The 10,268-nt window shown below is 29.1% G+C and overlaps 4 protein-coding genes across 5 annotated transcripts; 3 read left to right on the top strand and 1 right to left on the bottom strand.

Annotated features, from left to right (window-relative positions):
* Positions 1–60: 60 nt before the first annotated feature.
* On the top strand, positions 61–636 carry LOC145741561 (28 kDa heat- and acid-stable phosphoprotein-like). The gene has a single exon (XM_082559162.1). The coding sequence runs from the start codon at positions 133–135 to the stop codon at positions 631–633; it is 501 nt and encodes a 166-aa protein (XP_082415288.1). The 5' UTR covers positions 61–132; the 3' UTR covers positions 634–636.
* Positions 637–1,161: 525 nt separating this feature from the next.
* Positions 1,162–2,703, top strand: LOC145741560 (target of rapamycin complex 2 subunit MAPKAP1-like). The gene has a single exon (XM_082559160.1). It carries the CDS (start codon positions 1,188–1,190, stop codon positions 2,586–2,588), a length of 1,401 nt encoding a protein of 466 aa, XP_082415286.1. The 5' UTR covers positions 1,162–1,187; the 3' UTR covers positions 2,589–2,703.
* Positions 2,704–3,306: 603 nt separating this feature from the next.
* On the top strand, positions 3,307–5,221 carry LOC145742385 (beta-1,4-galactosyltransferase 2-like). The gene is made up of 5 exons (XM_082560165.1): positions 3,307–3,971; positions 4,083–4,303; positions 4,479–4,593; positions 4,664–4,780; positions 4,849–5,221. Exons 1-5 carry the CDS (start codon positions 3,307–3,309, stop codon positions 5,219–5,221), a joined length of 1,491 nt encoding a protein of 496 aa, XP_082416291.1.
* A 166-nt stretch (positions 5,222–5,387) lies between these two features.
* On the bottom strand, positions 5,388–10,108 carry LOC145741184 (TBC1 domain family member 13-like). 2 transcript variants are annotated; one of them, XM_082558725.1, is made up of 12 exons: positions 9,929–10,108; positions 9,408–9,481; positions 9,007–9,073; positions 8,565–8,691; positions 8,062–8,175; positions 7,745–7,873; positions 6,957–7,155; positions 6,781–6,879; positions 6,614–6,716; positions 6,401–6,523; positions 5,805–5,955; positions 5,389–5,673 (listed from the first exon to the last, which is right to left on the bottom strand). In XM_082558725.1, the coding sequence occupies exons 1-11, from the start codon at positions 9,958–9,960 to the stop codon at positions 5,829–5,831; spliced, it is 1,194 nt and encodes a 397-aa protein (XP_082414851.1). In that variant the 5' UTR covers positions 9,961–10,108; the 3' UTR covers positions 5,389–5,673; positions 5,805–5,828. The 2 variants fall into 2 exon arrangements, with proteins under 2 accessions (XP_082414850.1, XP_082414851.1); XM_082558724.1 differs by having other exon boundaries at positions 5,388–5,955.
* Positions 10,109–10,268: the final 160 nt, after the last annotated feature.

Raw genomic sequence — 10,268 nt, 5'->3', positions numbered from 1 at the left:
TTAAAAAATTAAAGTTTTAATAATTATTTTTATTAATTCTTTGTAATAAAAGTGCAAAAACAGAAAGGTCCTTGTAAAAGACAATTTTTTTAAAAATTTAATTATAATTTTTAAATATTAATTAATATAAAAATGCCAAGAGGAGGTAAAAGATCCCATAAGGGCAGAAATCGCCAATTTACGAGCGTTGAAGAGTTGGAAACACAAACACAAAATGAGCAAAAATGGAGAAGTATTAAAGAAGAGTCCTCAGAAGAAGAGAGCGAAGATGATAATAGTGATAATAAACCAATTGAAACGAACAATCCAAATCGAGTAGTTCAAAAAAATAAAAAAATTTCTGAACTTGATGAAATTGTTACTAAAAATGTAGAGTTATCCCGGCGCGAAAAAGAAGAAATTGCTAAGCAAGAATCAGCGAGAAGGTATCAGCAGTTACATGCTCAAGGTAAAACTGACGAAGCTCGTTCTGATCTGGCAAGATTAGCGATCATACGAAAACAGAGAGAAGATGCAGCAAGGAAACGCGAAGAAGAAAAAAAGGAAAAAGAAACTAGGGCACAAGCGTCGAAAGAAGCAAGCCTTAATGCGATAAAAAATAGAGGGGGACCTGGTAAACCCAAACGAAAGTGATACTACCATTCAAAAAACTTTGCATATTTTTTAATTTAAAAAGAATTCATTGGTTAATAATATTTTACAAAGGTGTTTTTCCTGGTTAAAGAAGAAATTTAATTAATATAGAGGTTGTACTAAGAAGTTTTTTAATAAATATGTGAATAGGAATTTAAAGGTGCCATAAACATGGAATATTGTTATGTCGATGTCCTACAATTAATTAATCTTATCCATCAATTACAACAGTTTTAAAAGCAAAATTATTGGAATTTGTATTTAAAATTTGCAGTTTAAATAAATTTAAAAAAGGCAATTTTTATTGTAACTTTTAGATAATCATTCATAAATTAACCTTGTTGTTTCTATGTTGCAAACTCAAGTAATCATTTAACAGTGTTTGTTTTTTAAAATTAAAACTAGAACATGCATGTGTAAAGTATAAAAAAATTCAGTGGCAAAAACTAAAAATATTTTGTAAATTTACCTTGATTGTTAATGAATTTTAATTTCAATGCAAGTTAATGACAATTTTATATTTTTGACCCAGATAATAGCTAACAACATTTTTAATGGCGTTTGTGGATGATCCTGTCTGGCTTTTAAGCCATGTTCAACATTCTTTTATCACCAGCGATGACACTGGTATGTGTGAGATGGTAGTTCACGAAAATGACCTTATGACATTATCCGAACATCAACAAAAAATACAGAAGGAGAAGAAATCTAAAATAAGCAAATCACAAAGGTCGCCAGATTCTGTAAAAGAAATTAGTCCGACAGAAAATACTGTTAATGCACCTTCACCTGATATACTGGCTGGTTGGGATTTTGGGGTAAGAAGACGATCGAACACTGCACAAAAACTTGAAAGAATTCGCAAAGAAAGACAGAATAGAGTTAAGGTAAAGACAATTCATTGGAATGATTTTGAAAACAAAAAATCCAACTTGCTTTTCGAAAAGAAAAAGACAGAAAACAATAAAACCAAAATTTGTACTGATGAAATCGATGGATTAAAAATTGACGATGATGTTACTAAAAATCCGAAAGACACAGAACATACTACATCTTCATTTCCTATATCATTTTCTGATAACATATCTAATAAACTCAAAAAAGGCAAACAAACCAACATAACAACCACACACGGATTTAAGTTAGACCAAAAAATACATAATGAAAAAACAGAAATGGTCAATAAACCGAAGTTATCTGTTTTGTCACAGCAACTATTAAACTCTAAGGAAAGCATTGAAAATCCTTTTAAGGAGTATTCACGCTTTAATGGAAAAGGCCACGAGTTCTCTCATGCCACACAGAGTATCGAAATGTTTATTTGGATAAATGGAAAACTATCTTCAGAGTATGCCATTGCAATTACAATCCTAGTAGAAGGTGCAAAAATATCTGATTTAATAGGATTAACTTGTTGGCAGTATTATTCAGAAAATCGATCTCCAAAATTAAAACGATTCGAAGTTCAAGATTTTTTATTATATATTTCGGAAGATGATGGAGAGGTGGATTACGGGTTTCCTGCTTTAGATAACAACGAACCTGTTTTAAAATTTAGTTTTCCAACCCTAGCAATAGTCGAAAAACCGTTAGCTGGTGACTATGAGACAATTTCCAAACAAAGTGTTTTTGTTAAAATCTATGACTACACCGGCTTTTCCCTTATTCAAGTCGAGGATTTATCCATAAAAATGGAGGAACTTTTAAAAAAATGCATCAAGCGCAGAAAAGGTAATAATGCAGTTGGAACATATTGCCTTGAATATCAAAATAAACCTGGCGTGTTAGTTGACACGAATCAAACTTTGGATAGCACAGGTACAATGGAGTTTTACATGTTGCGTGAACACAGCGCCCGAAGTATAAACCATTATCCGGTCAAAAAGAAAAAAAGACAAAGTGCTTCGGTCAGATTTCAAACTGATCACAAACCTCATCTTAAATTTCATAGTTAAAATTTTTTATTTTAATAATCACAAATAGCATCTTTGTTTGCTCCTTTTGTTACATTAGTTTTAAATCAGTGTTTTGTTTATGTGCAATATTAAGCAAGTTTTATATATCACTAATAAAACATCAACATACAACTGGTTTGCTTTAATAGTGTAGTATAAAAATACTACATTTTAACTACTATAAATAAACATGAAACAATAACTATCCCCACTATTTGTAACTAATTTTATATCTGCCAATAACAAAACGACTAAACAAGTTTAAAAAAAAAAGTCCATTACAAACTCTTTTATTAAAAAAACTTAATCATTTAACAAAGATTAAAAACGAAATTCATTTTCCGAGGACATAGTTATATTTAAAATATAAATACATCATCATAAAAAAAACCTGTGTTGTTTATTTAACAGCGCGAAATAATGTTTTTAACTTTGCTGATAAACAAACGCTTAGTTATGACGTTTAGAAAATTATTTGTTGCAAAATAAAGCAAAACAGCCTAATTTATATTTAACAGTTAGTAGGAAAGAGTTAACAGCTACCAGTACAGGTTTACTTTTTAGTTAAAATTTATCAATAACCGACTTTAATTTAATGTAGAAATAAGAGTCCAACACATAAACAATGGCTATTTTAGTAAGAATTGTATATTTATTTAAATCAAGTCAAAAATAGAAACATTTTATAAGTTTTAGCGCTGCGAAACTTACATACAACATGTCGAATATAAATGAAAACCGGAGAAAGCGAAAAACTTTTCAAATCAAACTTCTAATTGCATGTGTTGGAATTTACGCAATATTACAACTATTTATTTTAACTGAGCTCTTTCCGAAAAGTTCAAAAATTTACTCACTGTTGCGAAAAGAAAAACACAAACAGCAGCCTTACATCTCGTTTTTAACCTCAATTATTACACCAGAACAACGGTTAATAGATACGGATTGCCTTTGGAAACTGCAAAATAATCGTACATTTATGGCAAAACTTGAGCGACTTTTAATGAGTCCCAGTAAAAGACAAGAGCTAAACTCTTACATTCTTCGCAAGCTGATAATTTGCGTAACCCCAGATATAAATAACACCCATTACGAAAACGGCTCTTTAAAAATTCTTAGCGGGTTACAATTAGCCTCACAAAATATACAACACGAAATAAATAAGGTTAAATCAGATAAATCGAACTGCTTAATCAGTCAAATGGAGTTATCCGAACCACTGAACTTAGATCTTTCAAAAACACCCCCGACTCTAAACGAAATTGAAACAATTTATTCTGGGGTATTCGCAGTAGGTGGATTTTACCCTGGCCCCAAATTTTGCAAACCAAGACAAACAACAGCCATTATAATACCATTTCGAAATCGAGAAATGCATCTAAGGTAAGTCATGTTATACGCAAATATAGAACTACTTACACGTTTTTACTCTTTAATTACAGAAAATTATTAATTTATTGTTTTTTTTTAGCAAGTTAAAAAACTATTTTTTAGGTATTGGCTATATTACACGTTAGAGACTCTTATTAAACAAGACATAAGCTTTCAAGTTTTTCTTGTGGAGCAAGCAGATGAGGGAGTTTTTAATAAAGGGCAACTAATGAATACTGCCTTTACGTGGATAACTGAACAACAGAAAACTAAATTTGATTGTTTTATTTTTCACGATGTGGACATGATACCAGAAATACCTGGAAATTTTTACATATGTTCGGGTCAGCCATTTTTTATATTCTAATTTAGAAATATTTCTAACTTGTAGCCTACCATTTTAAGATGTAGGCCTATTTGTTTTCAGGTAACCTCTAATATGATACAAACTTTTAATGTATTACATAATTCAACTGTAGGTTAAAATACTATTGGTTGTTCACAATATTTTCTTTTTAGTCGGCAAAGTGGTTATGCATTTAGCCCCTTTTATGGACAAGTACAACTACACTGGAAACGTGAAACATGGAATAACGGTTGGGGGTGCTGTAGCGTTTACCGAGTGGCAGTTTAAGTATTTAAAAACAATTCTGTAGTAGTTGGCAATACATTAGTCCTTTCTTTAATTGCAAGTCTTTTTATAGGGCATTGAATGGGTATTCAAACCAATATTGGGGTTGGGGAGGTGAAGATGACGATATGAACTTGCGTATAAAGTTAACAGGGTTAAAACGCATGAGACCTATATGGGAATACGGAAGGTAAGTGTAATTTTTCTTGCTATAAAAATCAAACTTAAGCCCTTGTTTAACAAAATTAATTTATTTAGGTACAAAATGGTTAGACATAATCACGATCACGGGAATCCCGTAAACGAACAACGTCACATACTTCTCAAATCTGCGAGGGAACGATACGACAAAGATGGCTTAATCGACCTTACCACCAAAATATTAAAAGTAGTTTACCGTCCCGCATATACACACATCTACGTTAAAGTTACGCCTCAAATTTACAAGCCTGTGATTCCCAAAATAAAGCTTAATCTAGTTATACCAAAATTTATGCCAGCAAACACAAACAAAAAACCAATCGTTAAGGGTGTAAATCAAGTTGAAATTCCTTATGATAATGAACCGAAACCCGTTGTAATTAAGGCAAAAGACACCAAATATGTTGGTGTGCAGGTGAGGGAAAATTAAATATTTAGTGATTGCAGTAAATCGAAGCTTAAATAAAATAATATTTCTCTAGATGCTTTGCATATTTTTTTAGTTTTTATTTAATTTACTTATATTGTTTTTGCATAAACAATTCTAACCTAATTGAATCAAAAACGATGATTTTTATTGGGTATGTTGGATAAATTTGAAGCATCAATAAAAAAATAACAAAGAAAAATAAATGACAAAACACTTTCCTTTTGATAATAAAAAAAGGAATTAAGGCGGTATCATAATCAGAATAATTTGAAGAAATATTGTTCTTATCACATTTAAGAAAAATATAACACTTAATGATTAAACATTTGAGATGATTTTTTAATGCACCAGTGATTGATACAGAAATTTAATAAAACAAAAATTATACTGATTTGTTTATAAAAGATTTACATATTCTAGTACTGCATAACATTTTTTAAAACATTAAAAATCTGCAAAAAATATGTTGAATCAAAATAAAAAATACTACTATAAAAATAAATTTATATAGCAACCAAATCAAAATGGCTTAATTTGATAATTTTATTTTAATAGGGAAACTATTATTATTTTTTTAAATTACCTATTAATTTTTGTGGATTACAATTTAGCTGCTGTTTTGTATTTGGTAAGCCTTTTTTACAATAGTTCTAATTGTTATATGGACTGGGAAGTTTTGAAGTAATTTTATATTGTTACTAAACTCTCCCGATAAAATATCATCACGAAGTAACCTTAAACAATTAAAATTAAATTTAAAAACACAATTGCAATTAATCTTAAATATAAGAAGTAAATATTTTTGTATATATTTGTTTTCATTTAATAAGATTTAAGTTTACGTATGTTAAAAACAACATATTTAAATTCAAAACCTTAATATTAAAAAACCTATTTAAATATGTTTTTAATTTATTAATCATTGATTTATTGGAAAAGGTAACTTTTAAATCCAAATGTGTTACTAATATTACCTGAGCCCAGTCCCAAGTTGCCATATTAAAATACTTTTGACCTTTTTATAATGACTGATCAAAACCAAGCCAGTTGGTAACTAGGTAGTAGGTTCAGTCAATATTTTATTACAAAACCATTGAAAACAAAGGGAAATGACCTTGGACCTTATGCACACTGGTCAACAGCAACACTTTTCATATTTTATAATGTTTAATTACTTACATAATCATTGCACAGCACACAGAAGTTAACAAATCAAATCGATTTTCATCGGCGAATAAAACATCCCAAACAAGTATTACATCAGGAAGATTAAACTCTTGTGAAAGAAGTAAAGTGATCCATCTAAAAATTAAAAAATCCACAATTATTTTTAGTTTTTTAACCAATGTATATACAAATAAAAGTATTTTTATTAATTTTCTTGTGACATACCTAAATAAATAATAAGCAGGTTTGATGTTTTGTTTTTCTAGTCTCAACCACAATTCTGAGTCAACTTTTCTTAACAAACTTGTTACTTTTGTCATTGAAGCCTCTGAACAACAAAGAAATATTTATTTAAATTAAAAAAAAATTATGATTTTGTATAAAATATTTACCAATTCCTGTAGCAGATTTATCAAGAGATTTCAAAAAGTTGTCTCGTATCTCTCCCATCAGGTTTGTAAAACAAAAAAATGTGTCAGCTTCTGCTTCACCTAAAAACATAAACTTTTTAAAACATAATATACTACTTGTTTTTTTTATTACAAACTTAAACAATTAAATGACATACATCTCCAGTCTGTGTTGGGATCAGAAGCTAGGGTATAATATAGAGGTCCAATAATTTCATTCATGCCCTGGACATATCCAGTTCCAGGATTAAGTTTTGCATAAATAAACAAAATCCTTTCCACTACTTCCCAGTGAGCTTCTTTGCCTTCTTCCAATCTGTCATAAACTATCGAGGCCTTTTTCCGGCCACTCAACAGCTAAAAAAATGTCAAATTTAAAAAACAAGTTTTTTTTTGTATATATCTTTATCCTCGATGTGGAAAGGTCAAATGTGCGACCTAAACAAAGAGTAACAACAGTTACTCCAACCCAGTCTCGAAATGCCTTTAATAGTTTGGGATATTATATAGATTATAATTTTCCGGTAATTATGCTGCTGGTTAAGTGCTGGCTCAGCAGAAGTTTATACTGTTTATAGTGCCTTGTTAGCGCCACAGCATAAGAGCAGAGCGCTACAGCATAAGAGCAGTGGGGATTGAACCCACGAGCTATGGTGGTGTAGCATGTGTTTTTACCACCACACCATGCTGCCGGTTACTCTTTAATATTTAACACGTAAACTTAGATTGAGTTTTTGTTAGTAGTTAGCTTAAATTTATATCAAAACAAAAACATATATTATTGTAAAATGGCTACCAAATATATTTACTATAGTAACGAAAGTTAAATGCAAAACAATATAGTTTCTGTTTGTATCTGATATCTCAACTTTTTACATAACCAAAGTGCATATAACCCCGCTTGCTTTGTATAAACAGTAAATAATGCAAAAATTCCAATACATACATTTGTAATTCCCGATCGGTTTTTAGTAAGACTTTGTGAGGATAAAACACTTCTTTCGACTCTCTTCCTTAATGTTTCTACTTTGCTGTCTTCGTCAACTAGGTCTTTGCAAGGATAATCAGTTGCATGCTGAAAAACAACATTAACTTATGACAGTCATTTATTAAAAAATGTATTCATATTAAAAACCAAAAAAAACAATTTTTCGACCTTATACTAACTTTACAAACCAACTAAATGTAAGAAGTAAATGAATCACAAATTTATTCTTGTTTGATCTTTAACAACAATAAGTTTTTTAAGTTATATATATTTACCTGAAAAAAGGAGATATCGGGACAAAGTCTTCTAACATCTTTATCAATTTGAAGTAAAACATTATTTTCAGTAAAGTAGGTGTTCCATTCACTACTTGGGTTGGGATTTAAAGGCTTGAAGTAAAAAATGAATCAGTAATATAAATATTTCCGTTTAAAACAATATAAATTTAGAATTTAAAATGAAATTGTATGTATATATATATATAATATAAATGAAAATTTTTTATTAAAAAAATCAATTTTTTAATAAATTTGTTTAAATTAGTTTTAAATTTTATTACCAAAATAATATATACAATAACACAAATTTAGTTTCTGGTATTGAACTGGTTTGATTAAAGTATGAAGTCCTTTTAACAAATTAATATTCGCTAATTAAAACCCTATTCGTGGCTTAGACTGATTATTTACACAACACAATTACTTAAAATTGCGTACATAATGCTTTCAAGTATTTAGAATTTGATAAAATTACAATGGAAAAAGTTAATGAAACATACGTGGTCTTCAATAATGGCATCCTCTCCAGCATTAAACCTCTTTAGACCAGGTTTTATAATAATTTCCTGCACAAAATTGTGATATTCTTCCCGTTTGCTTTCCAATATAGATGGCCACTGAAGACGCCTAACAAACACAAAATATTTAAATAAAGTTAACATTTTGTTTGCAAGGCCATTGTGTTTTATACAACATAAAATGAAACTAGTAATAAAATTAAATAACAAAATAGCTAGCCTATTAAGTAAACAATATAAAACAATTTATGATGAAAAACAGTTCTGCTTTTATTTAAATAGCTTAACTTAACATAACATCAGTTTAAAATAAAAACTGCATTACGGCCTATCCACCTCAACATACAAAACTTTTATACCAGTTTAATAGTTTGGTTTTCAATATTTTTTTTTAAATAAAATTATATTATAAATTATGCTTCACTTGGTTGGCAGATAATTTAACAGCAATCTCCAACATACAGATCTTATTCCACAAGATTCAACAATACCTAAAATGTATAAAATTAATTGTTATAATGATATAGAATTATAATGATTTACAAATATAAATGAATGTGTGACTGAAAACTAAATAAGAAATAAAAACCGAAAGGTTGTTAAAATAAGTTTTAACTTTATTTCTAATATTATAAACAAATTATCTAAAATTCTTTAGCTGGCCTTAAAAATCAACATTTGATTTTGGTAAATAACCAAGACAAAAAATTTATAATCCCCTTTATAGGCTACATATATTTTAAAATAACATATATAATAGTAGGCTATTTAAATGTTATTCTATTGTTCAATTTACGCAAGATTAAAAAATAAGAAAAACTTTACCTAAATAACTTAGCTTTCTTAATGCATTTAAAGATATTTGAGGTGAACTAATTGTCTCTAGAAATTCATTTTCCCTGAAATAGTTAAAATTTTAGTGAAGTTTAAGGTAACACAAAATGAATATTACAATGTTTGCAAATACTTTATTAGGATTAACTAAAATAAATTTAAAGCCATTTTAATATTTAACATAACACCGGCAGCGTGGTGTAGTGGTAAGAACACTTGCTACACCACACATGAGGTCGTGGGTTCAATTCCCACTGATCTCATGCTGTAGTGCCCTTGAGTAAGGCGCTATAAACGGTACGAACTCCATTATAATCTATATATCACAAACTGCCACAGGCAACTCGAGATTGGGTCGGAGTAACTGATGTTACTCTATGTTTAAGTCGCGCATTCGACTTTCCCACATAGAGGATAGAGATATATAAAAAAAAACAGTAAAACAAAATTTAAATGAAAAATAAAAAAACTTGAATGAAAATAAAGCACCTTAACTTTTTCATTAATCTTACCTTTGTGTGTGTTTGTTGCTTGAATTTAACATATTTTGGTTTGCCTATTAAACTGGGCTTACTATTTAGATTTCCTAAATTTGTAAACACACAAAAATGTGTTAACATATAAAGCTTGGTTTAACGTATTACGTACAGTACGTATGAGTTTTTAAAAGATAGTTCAGTTAACAATTAGTTTCTGAAAAATTGCCCGTTACTTTTAAAATTATAGCTTTTTTATTAAAAACAAAAATACATGATCAAACTGTCATTATATGTTACTTAAAAACAAGAACTACAAAGTAAAGGAAGGACGTTCACTAGGCTGTTTAGTTAACCATTTTTCACTTTGTTAAAT

Source organism: Corella eumyota, chromosome 2 (assembly GCF_963082875.1).
Source record: "Corella eumyota chromosome 2, kaCorEumy4.1, whole genome shotgun sequence".
In the NCBI taxonomy this organism is placed as follows: Eukaryota; Metazoa; Chordata; class Ascidiacea; order Phlebobranchia; family Corellidae; genus Corella; species Corella eumyota.
This window is presented reverse-complemented; position numbering and strand designations above follow the sequence as displayed.